This window comes from Cyprinodon variegatus, unplaced genomic scaffold, assembly GCF_000732505.1.
Source record: "Cyprinodon variegatus isolate N-32 unplaced genomic scaffold, C_variegatus-1.0 Scaffold99, whole genome shotgun sequence".
In the NCBI taxonomy this organism is placed as follows: domain Eukaryota; kingdom Metazoa; phylum Chordata; class Actinopteri; order Cyprinodontiformes; family Cyprinodontidae; genus Cyprinodon; species Cyprinodon variegatus.
Window position 1 is genome coordinate 639,234 of NW_015150552.1, and position 21,295 is coordinate 660,528.

The window sequence follows — 21,295 nt, forward strand, 5'->3', positions numbered from 1 at the left end:
TAAATTTAAAACACCTCCATGTCATTAGTGTCAGTCTTGTTTTATACCATGTTCACTTTTTACACTGTAAGATGTGAAAAGTCAGATTGGATCCATATTTTAATTTAGGTAATGAGATGACTTTAGAATGACGAGTCTGCTGCTAAGCAGGATGAAAGTTGATGGCCTCATGGATTTTAGACAGAAGTGATATTTGGTGATATGTCTGACCTTAGCTGTCTGTCGGCACTTTTAACTAAGGGATGTTAAATGTTGAGATCTTTCCAAGCTGAATTTAGTGTTTTGTCTTGCAGGATCTTTACCACCAGTCCTACGATGTGGTGTGTGTCATGTTTGCCTCTATCCCAGACTTTAAAGAGTTCTACACTGAATCTGACGTCAACAAGGAAGGATTGGAGTGTCTCAGGCTTCTTAATGAAATCATTGCCGACTTTGATGAGGTAAATTGCCATCAGTCTTAAAGCTTTCATAACATTGCCTCTTGAATGCAGAATTGTAATCAGCATAACTGGCAGACTTGCTGACAATTATGTTCATAATATCATTATTCAGGGTTTGTTTTTTTAAAATATATTTAATAATATATATTTTGTGGTCAAGTATTTTTTTATTTCTCCACAGCTGCTTTCCAAACCTAAATTTAGTGGTGTGGAGAAGATAAAGACCATTGGCAGTACTTATATGGCTGCTACTGGACTTAACACATCAACTGCTCCTGAGTACACTACCCTGGTAGGCTTATTGTACTGGCCTTTTTTTCTTATTATAATGGTAAATGCCTGAAATGCTGTATAATAAATAGCTGTTGCTCTCTTTCAGGAGCATGACAGACAGTATATGCACTTAGGAACCATGGTGGAGTTTGCATTTGCTTTGGTGGGAAAGTTAGATGTCATCAACAAACATTCATTCAACGACTTTAAACTCAGAGTTGGTGAGTCTCATAAAAAAACAAAAACAAAAAAAACCTCAAACCCTATCACAGTATTATGGTAGAAAACGTGACAAAATAAACAACTTTTCAGAACAAGGATATTTCAGCACATTGTAATTATGCAGTCTGTGCATAAGTCTAGCTGTTCCCTGTGACTGTAGGTGGCTCAGTACGTCACATTGGTCAGTCTGATATCTTCCATATTATGATTACATAACAATGGCTCCTCCCACTATAAAAGGTAAATACAGTAACAGTTGGAGATCACTAAGTTGGCTAAAATGTAAAAAAAAAAATGGGTTGAGCAGAGAAGAATACAGAATAGTGTAAAGTGATTTCTGTTCTAACCAACCATCTACTCCCTACATTACGCTGTTAGAAAATCGGGGTGAGAACCCTGTGATGGTAAAGCTATGTGCACACAGCAGGCAGATGCGACTCATATTACACTGTTTCATGGCAATCTGACTGCCTCAATTCCAATCTTTTCACCTAAAAATATTAAAGCCAGCCGCTTGCATATGTGGTCCTAAATCAGATCTGATCTGATTTTAAAAATTATTCGCAGGCTGAACAGTCATGTCGCATTTTATCCAACTTGTATGTCATTACCGTGGCTTCCACATAGAATTCTCTACAGCAGCAATAGTAACGGCTGATTGTTCTGTGCTTTCTTACCTTCCTTAATCTGGTGAACGTAGCCCAATTGACACTGTAAAAAGGCAAGAGAGATAATTGTTATACTGTATAACAGATTATTCTGCTTAATATACAGCACCGCATGTGTCAATGCGCTATGCAGGCTCCAACAACGTTTGGAGGACTTTTGGATGATATTTAGATTAACAAAAACAATAAATTAGCTAAATATATATTACTGTGGTTATTGAATGTAAAGTATATTAGCAATGAGAGTTTCCCTTTTAGAAGTGAGTTGCTTAAATAACCTTTAGAACAGATTCTTAGTTTCAATTTCTAAAAGAGATGATAACTTCAAAGCAACTTAGTCATAATTTGTTATAGAAAACAATAAATCGGATTAATCCTGATTAATCAATTATTGAAATAATCCTCAACTAACTTAGTAATCAATTAATCATTAGCTCAAGTCTAGAGACATGAAAACATTGTTTTAGCTGACAGCCACCCATTTAGAGCAGTTATTATACCAACATTGTAAAGAAATAAATATAAATATTTTGCATTTAAGATAAAAAAAACAAAAAAAAAAACACTTATTATTCTGGCAATACGCTCTATCCTCATGTGGAAATTTATAGTTTTCATTTGGTTTAATTATGTAAAAAATCTTCTTTAAGCAACCTGTTGCTATCCAATTATTATTGAATTCATTGAAAAAATAATCAACAGATTAAACGATTAGCAAAATAATCGTTAGTTGCAGCCATAACTTTTCTAGTCGTAATAGATTAGAGGTCACATCATCAATCAAAAGCGCTGAGTCTTAAATCCCAACATGTGTTTAAAGAAGTCAGTTTCATTTTGGAATTTGCTATTGTTCTTGCTTTATTGCACATAGTGGTAAATGTCAGTAAAATGTCTTTTCACTTGCTTTGAACTGCTGTCCTGTCAAGATAATTAATGTTCCCCACAATCATACACCAATATCTGAAACACCACTGGTCTGAAAAAGTCATGGTCTTGGTGGGGAATCAGAGAGGCATGTCCCAGCTCCCTGTAAGCTGTAAGAGTTAGTTTGCAACCTCTAACATGGCTGTGCAGGTCTCAGCATGAGATGCTCCATTAACTCAGCAGTGTGCTTGCGTGTGACTGGATGACTCTACATCCCTGTGGCTTCAAGACTCGACCTAATAACCCCCATCAGGAAGGAATACTTTTCTTTTTTCATGAGTTTTCAAGACCACTGGTTATGTGTCTGACAATGTAGCTTTTACACATATGTGTGTTTTCTGTTTCACACAAGTCAGGGGACTGTCTTCAGATTGCATTAAAATCTCAAGCTGGGGGTCTAATTGTGTTGGGGATTAAGGGCTCTGCTGCACTTAGCTGCAAATGTTAGGAGCACTTGTGAAACGGCTTGTGTACTGGGATTTAGAATAAAAAGGACCAAATGTGTGTTTCTAGACAATACACCCTACCTTAACAAATAATTACAAAGAAATACAACATATACAAACAATAATACAACAAATAAACTATATTTAATAAGTATTTGATATTATATTTATTTAACTTTATTTATATGTAGTATAATGTAAAGCATCATTTGTTTATTTATGTCTCTCAACATGATTCTTCATCAATATGCTGAATTAAGATGAATATGAAGCTTCGTTGTTGACCTGTTTTACTTGATCAGGTATTAATCATGGTCCAGTGATCGCTGGAGTCATCGGAGCTCAGAAACCACAGTATGATATTTGGGGGAATACGGTAAACGTAGCCAGCAGAATGGAAAGCACTGGAGTCCTGGGGAAAATACAGGTTAGTGACATGAAATGGCTTTTCTTTTGTTTTTATCAAAACTCACATGATGTGATTCTAACATTTTATGGTCAAAATTAATCACAAGTTAATATAGTTCCTTGGTTTTGAACATGTTCAACAAATAGTATTTAAAAATTCAGTATTTCAACCGAGCCATTTTTGAGGAGTGCTGTTTTTTTCTGCAGTAATGATAAGGTGGCACAGGCCATCTTGACCAAAGTTATATAACAAGGACTGACAATATTATATATGGTGCATATTTGAACCATATATAATAATGCTCTGAACTTGTATATCAATGTGTTATTGTTCACCATGTGTTTTTCCCACACTGTTTACATTTGATCACTGCTGGAATTTGCTGGACTTTATGGAATAGAAATGTTTCTTTTAGTGTCTGAAAAGCTGCACTAAATATTTTGTTTTATATACTATCTGTGTATACAAAATGACAATAGAAGTTGTCTAAGTCTAAGTCAATAATCAATGATTAGTAAATATTTGACAAGTTCAAAAATAACTTTTATACTAGACGTCACATTGTACGTTTTAATTGACTTTCTCTTGATAGGTAAGTTTAACTATTTGTTAAATACATTTAAGGCACTCTTAAAAGTAATAGAAATACTTTTTGCTACAGCATGATCATTTATGAAATAAGGGACATTTTAGCATCCCCTGACATCTAACAATCTTATATTGGCATCTGCTCTGAGCACTGATAAGGTGTAATGTGTTTCCATCACATGGTCATCTTGCTGATGCCACCATTTAGTCCACAGAGAGCTATATTGTACCTCACAGCTTGTACACATTCAATCAACCATCTCCTGAGCAGCGACGCACAATTCCTGGGTTTCTTCAAGCAAATGGCTGCTGCTATTTACAGATATGAAATTTGTAAAATGAATGTAATTTTCCTGGTAAGCTGACACTTATTAGTTCTCCTTTATTTAAAAAAAGAGTTAACTAGTTTAAAAACCCCTTGACATAATTTTCTTATTGTTGATCAGAAAAACTGCTTGATCTTGACACTTTTTCCATCATAGTCTAATTTTTGTCTGAGAATTGCCGTTGCTCTTCAGATATTTTGTTTTTTAAGTACATTTTTAAAGATATTCTCTTCTCTTTATAAGATAATTTATTTGGAAACAACAGTAATTTAAAAAGAAAGAAATGTGCCTTTGTTTATGCAGTTTGTTTAGATTAAAGCATATTTATATGTTAGATTGGCCCAGTCAAAGATCAGACCTACAATTAACTGAGAATCTGAGGCTTTAAAAAACATCATTGTTCAAAAATAGGAAAACATTCCCTAAAAAATGGTTCTAAAAGCTTTTAAATCAAATTGCCAGAGCATAAATGTACACTACACTATTCTTTTTTTTTTTTTTTAGATTGTAAGATCTCTTTTGCTTTAACTACAGAGTCGGACTCTGATGGTCTACCAAATGAAATCTTATTAAGACAAAAATCATTATTTGTGGTTGTAACATGGCATGTTATGAAACGGATTACGGGTATTAATACTTTTGCAAGGTACTGTATGATTTAATGTACAACTTTCTTGTCTGAATGGTTAAAGGGAACTGGACGTTTCTGTTAATGAAGTATTTTTATCCACAGGGATATAATCCATTCTTAAAGAAATGAGTAAAACAGGCTTGACTCGTTGTTCTCCCTTTAGGTGACGGAAGAGACAAGTCGCATCCTTCATAATCTGGGTTACATGTGCTCTTGTAGAGGGATCATCAACGTCAAAGGCAAAGGAGAGCTCAAGACCTTCTTTGTGCACACAGAGATGACACGTTCACTGTCCCAAGGAAATATAATGCCGTAAGACAGGTTCAGAGTATCTGCACATCTACACAGATCCAACCAAACGTTTTTGATTGGGGACTAAGGGACTATCATCTACGTAGAGCTTCTGTAGTTAAAACAAATGTGACTCAGGAAGACATCTGAACAATAACGACGGAAAACAGATTCTTACCATTACCTTGCAGAGTAACTATGCCACAGATCTAGCATATATTTAGTTATTGGGTAGTACACACAACAATTACGTTACAGTTTGAATGTTAATGGTGAAAAGACAAAGATGTTATTTTTCAGGGTTAAAGAGAAAACTAGGAGCTCTGTGATGCTTGTTGCAGGGACTGGACAACAGAAACACTTGCTTTGATGCCAGTTGCACCACAGCAGGTCTCACCTTTCACAGTATTTTTTGGTTTTAGAATATTGGGTGTGAAAAAGGCCTGATTTCACGAAACATTTGAGGAGTATTTCTAAAAGACTGAAACACCAGCTTGCCACTGGTCTTATGAATGTAAGTTTACGTTCTGCTGCAAGTGTTTAAAGTACTTTAAAAGCACATCCAGTATTATTAGACACAGAATAAACATGAGAAGCCTATTTCTGCAAAGGTGGAGGCTGCCCGGAAACAAAAGAAGGCTACATGGATTACAACGGTTTATTCTTATTCTGCTTAAACCACAAGACTTGGATGTACTGTATACTGCAGACAGTCCAGAACACCTAAAAGAGCATGTTTTGAACCCTCTTTTTCTAAACTCCAGCAAGAGAAAATGGGAATTTGGGGCCAGGTGCATAACAGATTGTGAAAAATAAAGAACATATTTTTTTTTTCTTGTTACTTTTCAGTTTTTGAGAATGTGCTACCATTAGGTTGTAGAATTTTCCCAAACCCGCCTAAGTGTAGATCACATTCACATATAAAGAGAAATTTAGATGAGCTGAGAACTTAAATTGGCATGAACCTTTTTCTTAAATAACGATCAAACCCGAATGTACTTTTAGAACAAAAACTGGAAATTACTGGTGCTGTTCTGTTTTAATACAGAGACTTTTATGCACCTGGCCTCTTTTGAACAGATCTGAGCCAAACAAACTCGAAGAACATGAGGATCATTTTTTAGTTTAGTTTTTTTTTTCATTAAAGTTTTGATCAGTTTAAGCCTAATTGATGTACATGTAGATTTAGTATATATGGCTGTTTTGTAAGAAAAAAAAAGGTATAAAAAAAGTTTTTTGTGTGTGTTTTTGTAAAAATCTTAAATAAAATTTCTATGTATTTCATCTCATCTATGCTGTTATTTACCAATCAAATAGTCTTGACTGGACAGGATTGTTCTGAATTTAGATGTAACACATGATAATGAAAGTAATCACAGCATCCTTCATTGATCTATTATATTTCATTAATCAGACCTGGAATTGAAACAGCTGCTGAAGTCAATGAAACCTCCCTGCACTGCTTCTTGACTGTGGGAAACACTTGACAGTGGACACTTCATCGAGGTTGCAACTAAATCATTCTGTAAACTGGAAATAAACTGGTGATGTACTATTTTTAATTCAGTTAGCAATATCAATATAATCTCAAATGAAGAAAGTAAGAGTAAGCAAATTATAGATGTTTATTTTTACCCTCTCTACTACCATAAACATGGGTAATGTAATGTGTTTTGTGTATAGAGGACATACTGCCAGCTAAAGATGAAAAGCATTTTAAAATCAGATGAGTCCTCACTTCACATTAAAATCAAATGTTCTATCACTATAGTAGCAGCTTTTGCTGCCTATTTTTGCTTTATGGAACAAAGAAGATGGTTTCGTTTAATTTACTGGATGCATTTTTTATATCTTTTGTTCAATGAAATGACACATTTATTTAAAATTAAAATCTAAGCTTTATATATTTACTTTCCATTGAAAAAAGCTAATTTTTAATTAGAATTATTAGAATTGTAATAACATTATATTTTACTTAATCTTCTCTGGACGTAGTATGTCCTTCTGTATATCCACCTCCTGCCCCCCCTACAAGATTCCCTGGAAAAATTAAGTTATTTTTTTCCTTAATACCTAAAAGCATTTCATCATAAATTAATTACACAGGTTAATCCAATTGAGACGGAGTCTTATTTTCAAATGCAACAATTTTATTGTGTTATATTTATAATAAAGATAAAGAAATTATTTAACATCACAGAGCAGAGCCACACCCCTGAGGATCCATTTTTTTTGGAGGAAACACGGTTTTAAGATCCACAGCTGCAATATAGTTCAAGTCTGTTCTTACTGGCTTCTTGTAAATTGGAGCTGAATAGTTCTGTTGATCCCTCACTCCTGCAACATAAAGCAAAAAAAGTGTTCTCAAAAGGAGCAGCAGCTGGTAAAACTGCCTGTTCATCACACATCTTAAGTGGTACTACTTCAAGTTTCTGAAATACTAGCATCGGCATGGTGCCACAGAGACATCCAGCTGTGTTTAACAACATCTGTTTTCATGCAGAGTAATTGGTAAAATAACTTGAATTAGGACAATATTGTTATAGTTCCTCTTTTAACATAGTTGTTTTAGCAGAGATTTGGCACCCCTTTGTCTGCGAGTCATTATGAAAAAATAACTGGATGTTTTCTGTTAATCAAATCTTCAGTGAGTCTTTATAGGTGATGGTCGAGAGATCAAGAAGGCAGGACTTTTGTAATCTGCACATTTTCAGCCTCTTATAACATGGATCTCTGTCGGGAACCAGCCTCCTTGTAAGAAATGGAAACTAGTGTAAACAAACTCTTCCATGTGCCCCTGCAGCTTCATTTACCTCAAAGGCATTGACGACAACAGGTTTCCATGGGAAAAAAAGTACGACTAGCTCCATATACAGTGATTGGATACATTAAAACCTCTAACATAATTGTCAGATCATAGTTTAGGCAAGCATTAAAAGAAAATCCTGGTGTAGAAAAGGGGAAAAATGGGAAACACTTAAAATGTGTCCAGATGGTGACATAGACTTAAACATAACTCAACATTTTAGGTTACTGTTTTCTGATGTTTCTTGGCACAGAAAGTGTTAACCTTGATTAAAAAAAGGATAAAAAACAAACCTCCCACAACAGCCATTTTTATGACATCATAATCGAATGTATATCTTGAAAGGTTTCCTATATTTTCAGATGTTTCATGTTGGGGACAATTTCTATAACTTAATATTACCCTGTTAAATTGTTCTTCTGAGATCTAGAATGTTAGTGTCTCTATTAAGACATAAATGTGAACAGAATTGACTTTAATGTTTTGCTGTGTCATATGATGGCCTTGGCTATAGAATCTAAGAGAACATGCAACATCATAGAGACAGAGGAACACACTAGACAGGTCAAGGATAAGAACGGGAAGACATGGGCATCCACTAAACTGACAGGCTGTTTAAGGAGAGCATTAATCAGAGAGACAGCCAAGGGCCCCATGGTAATTCAGACATCAACATCACTGGTGGGATATTCTGTTACCATGACAACTATAAAACCTGTGTTCGTCAAATCTGGCCTTTCTGAAAGGCTGCAAAAGAGAAACTATTGTAAAAAGAGAAACCCTCTGCCGTTTTCCACAGGCAGTGTAGAAAAGAAGAAAGGTGTTGTGGCCAGGAACTTTCACCACTGCGGAGAAAATTTTAATTTAAACTGTTAACATGCACAACATTTTATGATTTAATTCAAATAAATTTGAACTAGACGTTTGTGTGGATGCAAAATGATCTGATCATGGCACATGTTTACATGTGGCATGCTTGATTTAGATTAGGAGCACCGCCAAAATGTAGAGCTGTCCAACTCCCCCTATAGACAACAGAGCTAGTTGTGTTTTCTGCCTGTGCTGTAAAACAATAAAACAAACAACGGTGTTGATTCTGAGTGCCCAGAATGATGGATGAATGGTAGAGGTGTTATTGTTTTCCATAATTAAGCCACGAGTTTAATGTGGCTTTAGACCAGTCTTATCCCCATGTTTATGTCTTGCCACCAAAGGCAGAAATGCAGGCACACATACGCAGTCACTTCAGTTTGCCACAGTCAAAGAGACTTGATCCAAACAAGTGTCTACAAGCAGGCTCTTCAGATTCATAATAAGTGTAATCTACCCATCTCATTTGATATACAGTTGAATTCCTATCAAGATAAATCCTATCAGAATATTCCTAATTAGTAAATTGAATTAAGTATTTTCATTCCAATTGGCCCTTTATTCTGCATACTTCTGTCAGTATAAACTTGCTTACTAAGTATAACCCTGAGCACACTATCCCTATGATAAAACACGGTCATGGCGGCATCATGCTGTGGAATTTTGTTTTATAATGTTTTTAGCAGAGACGATGAAGCTTTTCAGGTTCAATGGAAGAAAATGACTAAAAAAAACATTAAAAACAGCAACATTAGAATTGAAGCAGAGGCTCAACATCCAATCAGACAACAATCCCAAACATAAAACCTGGGGTACAGCTTGATCGTCGGGTATTAGAAGGGTCCAGTCAAATTCCATTATTTATTTTTCAAATCTGGACCTTAAGTGTCACAATTCCAAATAAATTACCGTATATAGTTGTATCATGACATATCTTTAAAATTTACACCCAAGGAAAGTTCATCACAAAATCCATCCTAATTATGGTGATGTAATAAAACAAAATGATGACCCTTATAGTGATCCCTACTCTTCTGATCAGTTTACACCATTTCATGGCAGTGTAAAGTTTGCTTTATGTCCTTCCAGCTCTGCTCATTGCATAATGATGTTTAGGTAACTGATGTTAGTGTTAAAGCCAGGAGCAAAGGGCTGGCTGCAGATCATTGTAAAAGAAGTGATACTATATCTTGCTGCAAATCAGTACACTCTGGCCTTATCTTGCACAAACTGGGGGAAATTTATTTCCTAAAAGCATAAAATGTAAGTCTTTGTGACATTTAAATCATATATGTATCCAGTGACTCTGTGGGATAAACACCTTGAGGGGGAGTGAGACTTTAAGATCATCTTAAATTGGGCAGGATTAAAGCTTATCCTTTCATATTGTATGTCATGCTTTTTTTTTCATGAGAAACCTTACCATTATTCTCTGCGTACATACTGATGACCGGCATCATCTCAAAGAGAACCTTGGGCTTTGAGTCTACAAGTCTGCAGTTGCGGCGGTCCCAGCCGGCCCCCTCCAGTTAGAGACCGTACACATACACCCCCTCTCCAGGCGGGTTGTTGATGTAATCCTTCATCCACCTGGTTACCTCGTTACGCAGCACCATGCGGTCCAAGGCCCAGCCTTTGTTGGCTCGAGTAATCTCCTGAGAGTAAATGTACAAATCTTCAGGTTAAGGTCACAATGTTACCACTACAACACAGCAGTACATAAAAGGGGGCAGAGACACGGCACCCTTTTTTTGTTTTTTATAATCCAAAAAAAGGTTAAAACAACAAGATGATGTCCCTGTGGTTGAAGACATTTCGCTCATTATTTTGGAATAACGTCAGATAAAAAAAGTAGGATGTAAAAATAAATAATGTGAAAATCTGCTGTTTTCATCACTTTGTACACAAACTGGTGATCTTAGCAAGGAGGTGACATTGCCAGAGCTGCAGTTCAAGCAGACAGTTTTCTTTAAAAACTAAAAAAGGGAATTCTTGTGGCTGTTACAAGGTCTACAAATCTACCCACAATAAAAATGAGACTGCTTCATCATCCATACTTTCTGTCTCTAAAGAGCTGGGATTTTTCCTCAGTGCAAAATGGGGGGAAAAAAGCTGACAGACACTGAAACCTGACATAAATACTAAAATGACTCCAAGTTACTCCCACTGCAACCTTAAAGAGCAAAACAAATTGGTTTGCATCAAAAAAAAAAAAACAAGCTAAAGATGGATTTGCTACAAAAAAAAAGCTCTACTTCTCAGTTAATTTATATGCAGGTCATTTCAGCAGCTTTTCATTATGGAAATCTATTGTTTTGGTCATTTGAATATCTTTGCGTTCAACACTATCATTATTCAAAACCAAAAACAAAGGTTAAAGTTTCCCATTTTTCGATGGAGTCAAAGAGCTTTAAAAAAACAGAAATCCTAATTTTAATATTTTTCTCTAAATTTAACTGGATATTTTTAACCTGGTTTATTTTCTTATAGCACCAGTGGCTTTGAAATCTCAAGAGATCAATGATGAAATATCATCTAAAAATCAAGGATAGTAAATGTTTTTAAAGGGCTCAAACATGCTGAAAAAGAAGTGGGAACAATACATAGGTGTGGGTAGACCAGCATGTTGTTGAATTGAGGCAAGCCTATAGTTTCAAAAAGCCACAGGAAAGGATTGGTCTGATAGATTAAGGAATAATATTTCAAAGCAGCTCCTGTTAAACCAATACAATAACTTAGCCTATTAGGTATGATCTGAAGTTACTTCCTGTGGGAAATTGATCTCTTTCCATCAGAGTATAGTTTGTCCCTCTGAGAAGAGCTGAAAACTGAATCAAATTCATCAAGAGTGCCTTTTTCTATATGGATCAGCAGTTAGCAGCTCAGACACCTCTTTAAAAACAAAAGGAAAAAAAAAATTGCATATACCAAGCACAGAAGTTCATTTTCTTCTTTCTTCACAAAATGAAATCAATTCTATTTTCGTCTCGTGTGGTTAAAATTGCAGATTGCAAATATGTTAACACAGTGAATACAGTGAAAAACTGAAGGAAGCTTGCTTTAAAGCCAGTGTTTCATACGTCTGTACAGTGATCTTTTATGTTTGGAAACATGGAGGACTTCATAAAAGACAACAACTGTGTTCCTTTTATTCAAGCAACTTAATTCTTTTCCCAGATTTGATAGCTTTTTATTTGATCTTAAGATTTATGTTTTTCGTTTCCAATCTGAATCTTGGATTTAGAACTGCTTTAGTGAGGAGAGAGATACTGATGCCTTCTAACATGAGGGCAAGCCTCTAAATGTGGCTCCATTAAAATTAAACATTTAAATTATTTCTCTCCTGTACTCATTTGCCCTACATTAAGATAAATTAGTGTTTATACTGGCCGGTCAGTGATTGTGTGTCCACTTGTGTGTGTTGTTGTGGTTGTGTGCCTGCCTGCCCCTGTGTGCGCCATCTGGTCTCCTCTCTAGCAGAGAGTATTGGGTAGCCAGATTGAGGCCATGTGTACCTGTTTCATTGCTGTCAGGAAGCCCTGCGGGTTGAAAAAGCCCGTCATCCAGAAGCAGTTAGGTCGGCCCTCAAATATCCAAGCCTGGAACTGGTGGTTCCGCTCAAGCAGCTCTGTGAACCAGAACCCCAGGGTGCTGGAGGCCCATGATGCCTGCAAGGAAAACAAACAAAAACAAAAACATAGTCTAAATATTCTTTTGATGTATTAAACACTGTCACAGAGGAGAACAGACAAAATGGGGACAATGCAGACTTCAGCCAGGATGCCTATCAAAAATGCTCTAATTTTCCCTTTGATTCGCTAATTGAACAATATTTGGTAAAGCATTTAATTTGTGAGATAGGTGGACATATTCTCTGTAGCAACTGTGTTTTTTTTAAACCCTGATCAAGTCTCAGCATGTTTGGCTCTCATATTTCTTCTTTTACATTTATTTAAAACATGAATGTTCAGATTTTGTAGAAGGAAAAAAGGGGAACTGGCTTCGTTATGGGTTGCAAGCATAAATCCTACGCAGACTGATAAGGTGCTGCTCTCCTACAAATTGTAGATTGGATCTGAATTCATTTCCTGCCTCCTAATATAAGTCACTGCAACACTCTTGGATTATAATGAAGGAAGTAGGATCAGCATGAATATTTCCCGCTACTTTGGTTTAAACAAAACTAAAAACCAAAATGGAACCCTAAAAAATCAAAGTGAAGGAATCATCTAAATCCATGTGGACAAAACACAGTGAAAAGGAAAAGGTTGTAAAAGTTATTAGATAAATGCTTTAAGTGGGAAAAAAAGTGTATGAGTAACAGGCTAAGGTACATGAGTGTTGTGGAAAGCTGACCTTCTTCCAGCATGCAGGAATGCGAGCATCATACATGCAGTCCAGAGCATCACGCAGGTTCTCGCTCATGATGATCGTCCCATCGATGGCCAGTCTGAGGTCCATTAGAGTGTTTCGGACCAGAGCTATGACCTGTTGCATCTGATAAATCTCCTGGCGGAGGAAGATGTTAATGGGTTGAAAGGGACCCATCTTCTGAAGACGCTCCTGTACCTGATTTAAAATGAACACATTTAAATTACTGTACGTCGTGACCCTTCTGCCCTTTGACGATTCCAAGAATTTACCTCTGTGAAACCATCAGATTAACTTCAATTTAACATTTTAAATAACCTTACAGACATTTTCAAATATTAATATGCAGAGACAGAATAATTTGTTTAATGTAAAAACATGGTTCAGTTACCTATATGCTAGAGACAGGATTCATAGATGATAAACATGCCAAAGAAACCACCTTTAAATGGTTCTGCAAATATTTCATTGAGGGTGCCAAAAAAAAACAAAAAACCTACAAAGAGGCCACCACAGGAATGGGCAGACTCATGGATTAATGGACAGACAGGTAAATGACAGAATCAGATTGAAAATGGATGCATGAACAGCAAGATGAATAGAAGGATGGAAATGGATGATGGATAAGAATGTCTCACCAGAAAAGGAGATGGGTAGAAGGATTGAAGAATGGAAAGACAAAGGATTATCTTTGCTTTTATTCTGCTTTCAGTTTTCTTTGAATTTATTGTCAGATTCATGTGAAGCACTCTGATGTGTCCTTGCATTGAATTGAGCTATAGAAATAAATGTGCCTTGCCTTGTTAGAGATGAATGAACCATAAAAGAAATAATGGAAGAATAACAGAAAAAACAAAACAAAACTAGGAAAGATGCAAAAATGGAAACACACCACTTTTGAGAATTAAGAAATACATCTTAATTCTCATAATTTAAGATCATTCCAGATGGTCTAAAATCCCTGTTTGGCTTTAATTTCAGTGTAAATAACTTTCCAACTTCTGAATCTTGACCAGAAAGGTCTCTAATCACCTGGCAATCCTACATCTGCCTGTTTCTCTTTTTGGTCTTTTTTATTTTTGCTTTTATTTCATCCATCCTCACTCATCCTCACTCATCCTCATACCTAAAGAAAACAACAAGTGAACTCAAACAGGCTGTTCATCAGCTGATCAAATGTTTAAGAGCACAGCTCAAAAAACCCTGCAACCTCCTAAAACAGAAATTCAATTGTCAAAAACTGACTCTAGCTTCACCATTATCAGCTGGCACCTTGGCATGCCATTAATACTGGAAGCCATCAAGACCATTAAAGTTAGACTTTCTCTTGTCAGTAAATAAGTCTTTCTTCCACCTTTGAATCTCTAGTGTTTGGGCAATTTTGTGGCATTGAAGGAGATGTGACCTTTGAAGACTTTCCTATGTGGGTGCTCTCTGATGGCTACAGTTAGCACCGGTAATGGCCTTAATGGTTTGTGTCTTGACAGACAGCCATTCCAACACTCCCCCTTAGTGTCACTTGAGATATGTTGGGGTCTAAAGCTTGACTTTTTTTGCTCCATAACCCTGAGGATCTTTGAAGAAATGACTGCCTTACTGCATTAAACCTCAGCAGTGATGGTATGTTGTGACACGCTTGTTTATGCAGCTTAACAGTCCCACATTGTTCAAAGACAATGAGCTTTATTGCATATGCACATTAAGAGATCTTCAAAATGTGTTTACCTGACAAGAAATGAAATGGTATTAATTTTATTTTGGCTTTTAAAAGCTGTCTTAGACTTTTAATCAGCTGATAAACAGCCTATTTGAGTTTATTGTTGTTCTGAATAAATTGCCTCATGACTTTTGCCCACTTTTTTTTAAGCTACTCTTTTTTTCTTAAAGGTATAGAGGATGGTCTTTTATTTCCAGGTGGATCCTCTAAATAAGTGGACCTCCTAATTGTCAATCACTCTGGTGATATGTTTACATAAGGCTCGTATTCTTTTTCTGCACATGCGCACTTTCAAGTGTATGTCTGTGGTGTGCAACAGTTTCAGGCAGTCATTGAAGCTCACCGCGGTCCTTGAAAATGGCCGAGGGTCATAAGAAAAAAGTTACTAAGAAGTGTATGAGAAGAAAATAAAGGCCTCAGATGACCCAGATATATCCTGGAATGCTTTGCGCGGAGAGCTCTGGACACACAACTGGGAGAATCAAAAAGGCAGAACTTAAGTATGCAGCACACTTTTTAGATATGTAATGGGAAGAGAATTTAAAATATTTTCCTTCCCCTTCACAATTATGTATTCCTTTGTGTTGGTCTGTCTTGATACAATGTGTTGAGGTTTTAGTTGTAATCTGACAGATGTAAAATATTCATCTAGGTGTATGAATGTTTCAGTAAGACATTGTATCTAAAGGCTAACTACAGCTAAGATCAAATGTTTCATTTAAAAATATGACAAAAACTTAATGAGTTAAACAGAAACAAAGATGGGTTTTACAATTTTTGGCAACATATATGAGTCTATTAAAAAATAGCTTTCTCGGGTAGAGATATTGTTCTTTCCACTGCTACATTTCTTCAAACTTTACATAAAAAAAAAAATTACTTTTAAAGCTTGTCAACACCAGCCTTTCTCTGCATTTTGTTCCCCATTTGTACTTCTTCCCCATGTAAGCAAATTCACAGGGAAGTGAGAGTGTGAGAGATATGGTGTGATGGTAAGTGACAGAAAAGCTTTGCACCTTGCTTCAGAGCCATAATCTCACCTCAACTTTTTTTTTTTTTTTGACAGAGGAGAAGAGGGACTTGGAAAAAAACAAGGTTTTAGCCGGATCCAGCTGTATTCACACCACCTATCCCTGTCTGCACCACAATAGACACTCATCCCCGCTCATGTCGTGAAAGGAACAGTGAACGCTATGCCTAACCTCAGTCGTGTGCCTCAGGCTATTCGCAGTGAAACACAAACATACTTCAAACAGTACGTAGTCAGGAGAGTTTCTCCAGCATGTCGTCAGCCAGTCTGGACACCGCAGCCTCTCTGGTCTCGCTTCCTCTTGATGAGCTGTCTTTTGGCTGAATATTGAGAATGGCATCCAGCACATCTTTAGCCTGTTTACTCTAAAAGGTTATGTCTGCAATTGGGTGGACACCAAACACATCAGGTGTGTCATAGGCTGGAAGACCCTGTAAAATACAGAAATTAGTTAGAATACATATAAGTTTTCCATCTACTCTGTGAGAAACCCAAATTCCCTACCTTCACACCCTGATCTGTGTCAGTGCAACACTGCATCTGTCTGTACCACCATTAGTTTGAATGTGTATTATTTTCTCCCAAAATAAACATTTATTTGATGCCTTTAACATATTAAGAACTCACCAAACTTTACAGAAAATTGTCTCTGGTGTGAAATTTATGTATTTAATGTAATTAGAAATGGGTGTGGCCAAACCCCTTAACAGCACCCCCTAAAGTGAGACTGGGATGGTAAGTGGGATTACATTGGTAGATCTCCCCAAATTGAAAAAGAGTCTCTTGGAGGGAAAACCCACAGGAAGTAAGACAAAGATGCCATTTCCTCTTATTTAATCATGTTGTCTTGTGAACTTTTCCTAGAGCTTCAGAGATACAAGCTTCAATAGACTTTAGGCATTGGGGATCAAAAGTAATTCGAGTGATTTTTCTACATCAAGCATATGGGCGTGCCTAAGCGTCAAATCAGTCTTTTTGCCATAAAACAAAAGGTGAGCACCAACGCCATGCTTTGACTAAGAGTTATAAAATTTGGCAAACAGGTGTGACTCATCATAACTTACAAAAACGTCCTTTGGTGCCATGATCCAAACCCCACAGGACGCAGGCTATTTTGAGTCAAAGCCATATATTTTTTACCCTCTTGTATCTGAGCAACCTCCTCCTAGAGTTTTAGAATTACATACTTCTACCTGAATAAGCCAAGACTTAATGCATTACTGATCAAAAGTTATCAAAAGATTTTTGCTGCAACAAAACATGTGGGCGTGGCCAAACCAAAATTCCCATTTCTCACCACAAGACAAAAATGAAGCTGCCCCAGGCCATGCTTTTATTGAAGATTAGGAAATTTTTTACACCTGTTTAACCAACAAGAACACACAAAAAGTCTCTTGGAGCAATGGTCCAAACTGAATAGGAAGTCAGCCAATTTTGGTTCATCCTATTTTTTTATCCCTGCTTTTATTGTCATTACATTGTCACAAGTAGAGAGCAACAAAATGGGATTTGACATATATTCCTGACAAATTTAAGCCACAGAATGAGTTTTTGCCTCACCGCTATCAAGATAAGATGGAGATTACAATTACAATGGCTGCCAAAAGCTTAGATACACTTATTTTTTTAATTGTAATAACACTGTCACAAGTACAGAGCAAAGAATTGAAATCTCTGCATTTAACTCATCCCCTTGGGGAGCAGTGGGCTGCCATTGTGCGGTGCCAGGGGGCAGTGTGGGGCTAAAGGTGTTTGTTCAGAGACCCAGAGTAGCAGTTTGTTGGAGTTGAACTCAGAACCTCTGAATTCCAAGCGCAATGCCCTAACCACTAGGCCGCAACTCCCCACCCCATTGTGCCCTTATCTCTTAGTTAAGAATAGGAATTTTGGAAGCTTGGATTTGGGCCACATTGGCGTTGGCATGGAGGCAGTGTTGCATGGCTCCCTCAGTCACGATAGGCAGAGAGGCGATGAGCTGCGTGGGACTCCCAAGGCCGCCTGGGACTTTTATTTTTGTTTTCCTTTTTGTCTTTATTGGAAATGTCTTCTCCCTAATTCTATCCAAATGTACAAACACTTATGTCTGTGCCCAGCTTTGGGAGCAGTGGTCACTGAGTGTGATATCAGCTACACATGGTGTCACAAGCTGCTCTTCTGTCACCTTCTGATGAGGATACATAGAGTGTAACACATGGATAAGTCACGCTACCACTCGTGCAGAATGCTGGATTGCCCCTGAATAACTTGAAGGAAATGCTTGTGAAGTGATAGGATCTCCTCCTAAGTTATCACAAACAGTCTAATGTGTGGAGTTGGCACCCATCCAATCATCAGGTTTGTGGAGATGAGCAGCACAGCTATCCAAGTGCCAGTAGGGAAACAAGTTCTCTGAGAGTATTGAAGAGATGCACTGACTCTCTGATAGGACCAATCAATACCAATTTTCCAGCTGGCCTCATATGATAAATTACTGCCTTTGCTGAGTCAGCTTTTATTCACCAACATGAAATAAACCCCAGGGAAAAACATTTTGTCTGGTTGCATAAGATCTGATTAGCTTAAAATTACAGACATTGAAAAAAGAATGAAATAAATTGTGTACATCTCTAGATTGAATATTCTGAACACAACATTTTTACACATACCTGTTTTCCTTTCTGCTTAATTGAATTTAGATATGCACACAAGAATAAATACTATGCTGAGTACAAATATGCAAATTACCTTTGCATATTTGTTAGAAAAATTTCTCTTGTGTTTGTATTTGAGAGATAACACAGCCAAACGCAGCCTCTGGTTTTCCTGGAAACTTGGTTAAAAATAAAAAGCTTTAGGATTGTTCTGCATCACACAAAAAGAGATTGGGTTTGTAAATAATGTAAAAAAAAAACAAGGAGAACAATGTATATCTGAGTCTCTATATGTAAGTCATGCTAAAACTTTAGTTATTTGTATGAGAGAAGCAACTTCAGACCTCAGCACCCTTTTAAATTTTCTAATTTAAAGGCTGTAGCTCTTATACTAAGAGAGAGTATAAAATCCTTCACACTGGAGTTTTTTCTTTTTTCAAACACTGTCTGCTTCATCCTCCTCTTACCTGGATGTAACTGAGATAATGTTCCACACTGGAACAATTGGGGATATTGTAGCCCTTGTAGAAATTAAAGGTGGGTTCAAACATTTCATCCCTGAACCAGATCTTGTCAATGGTGTTAAGGAGGTGTTTGTCGTAGTCATCAGTCACACGTCCACCATATTGAATCTCACCGATCACGTATTGAACTGTGTTCCATGAAACACCCTGAGAACAAATAATATGCATTCCTTTTTAAACAAACAAGCAAAACAAAAAAAATCTTTTGGAAAAAAATACTTACTTAGTTGCTTTGAGTTAAAAAAAATATTTTAATTGAATAGCAGCACTAAGTTCTGTTTAGTAAGTCTAACAGAAACACAAATCTTGACATCATTTGTCCAACATGCTTTGCAAAGGTTCTGCATTTTATTCAGTTTGTGTTTATTGATCCCCACAGTTAGGGATCGGTTGACTGTTAGATGTAGTTAGGGGAGTTTCAAAACTTTAGCTTTTAGTTATGATTATTCATTCTATTGTTGCCATGCAGGTTGGCTAAAAACTCACTGACAGACCAGTTTAAATTAATGTGAAAATCCTTTTTTGATTCCAGCATTCTATTTGTATCTAATGTTCAAGATGTTTTTGATCAGAGTGATCCTTTGCAACCCGTATAAATCATGGCTTTAGATTATTAGTTAAAGTTCACCTGCAAAAGCAGGTGAACTTTAACTAATATTCAGTGAAATTTACTGTCCCTTATTGCACCGTGTGTGGGGTTGAGAAAAAGAAAGATAATGAAATAGAGCAATTTGTTAGCTTAATTACATGTAACAAAGATACTGGAGTCCATTTTCTTTCTTCTTTTTTGCTTTTTCCCTCGACACAAATTACAAACTATATAACATATTAACAGTGGAAAGAGCTTTTGTAGGTATAAATCCTACATTTCTTAAGGCAGCAAAATGTGGCATTGGAAAAGAAAGGTGTAGGCTTCTGAAATGTTCTGAGATATTCGGAACAAAATATGTAGCTTATGATAATGTGTGGTCACACTTTAACAGTAGTTTACGATAAACTAGGAAGCTTAAACTTCATAAATGGAAGTCTAAAAATATCCAAAACATTACAGCTATTAATCAGCATTAATTCATAGCATGAAATCCACCCACCTTATCTATGTCCATGTCATCCAGGTGATTCTGGACAAACTGGACAGTGGCATTAAAGTCAGCTTGGTTGAATTCATACGGAATGTTCCATCCTAAAAGACCAAATTTTCTCCTCTCCTGAACTGTACTGTAAAGAAATGCCACAGCATACACCATTGGCTTCCAATGGACCATGTTAGTGTCATCCAAAATGTCCTGGTTAATGCCTGTTTAAAGACACATGTGTCAACACATCAACAGCTATAACTTTATGAACAAAATATGTCATTAAGTTGAGTTAATTTGCTAATAAAATGGATTTATTCTTTGCAAGATTTAAGAGCTGAAAACAAGAACACAGACTCTCAATTGCCCTTCAGGAGCGAAACTTTATCCTTTCAATATGAGCAAGGAACAGACAGCTCTTTCTAGCATATTAAGTGTTCTACTTTTACCCTTCTACGTTTTGAATAAAAACACAAAGTACATGTCTCATAAACCTTCCCCATGGCTCATGACACTTGGCCATAAATGCTCTAAATTAAGCAACAAGCATGTGTTTCTTCTGAATTTTTCATCTCCTCATCTGTCGTCCTTCCCCTAGGATATGAAAAGAGTCTAGATCTCTATGCATGCACAGATATTAAATAATACTCTATATTCTGTATACTAATAAATTCATAATACCCTTATCTGCTTTTGATTTTTTCGATTTTGAAAAAAAAAATGTTTTCCAGCCTTTATTTTCAGGCAACATAATTGGTCTCCATTTAAACAGTATTTCATCTATATTTGACAGGGTTAATTTAAATAATGTTTCAATGCAAGATAGACCACTTTGAAGTCTACCTCCATAAATCCTCTTAAGCCCTGCTTTGAGGCCCTGGGGTGGTTCGTTGGTGAACATTATCGACATCTGAAGAAGTGCGATGGGGAAGTGGTTGTTGACCTCTGTGGTGATCCAAAGGCAAAAGCTCTTATTGACATTTTCTGTTTCTGTCACTGTGTCCATCAGTTCATCCATGAAGTCTAGACCCAGATGGCAGTTCTGGAGCAAGA

General features: G+C 36.5%; 1 protein-coding gene and 1 pseudogene across 1 annotated transcript in view; one reads left to right on the forward strand and one right to left on the reverse strand.

The window, feature by feature from the left end:
* LOC107084393 (adenylate cyclase type 2-like) overlaps nucleotides 1-6,457 on the forward strand; it is a 57,425-nt gene extending 50,968 nt beyond the window's left edge. The window contains exons 21-25 of the mRNA XM_015374206.1: nucleotides 294-440; nucleotides 622-732; nucleotides 820-934; nucleotides 3,276-3,400; nucleotides 5,091-6,457. Coding sequence (XP_015229692.1) covers nucleotides 294-440; nucleotides 622-732; nucleotides 820-934; nucleotides 3,276-3,400; nucleotides 5,091-5,243 — 651 coding nt within the window. The 3' untranslated portion in view covers nucleotides 5,244-6,457. The remainder of the gene's footprint in view (nucleotides 1-293; nucleotides 441-621; nucleotides 733-819; nucleotides 935-3,275; nucleotides 3,401-5,090) is intronic.
* Nucleotides 6,458-7,402: 945 nt separating this feature from the next.
* LOC107084394 overlaps nucleotides 7,403-21,295 on the reverse strand; it is an 86,872-nt pseudogene continuing 72,979 nt past the window's right edge.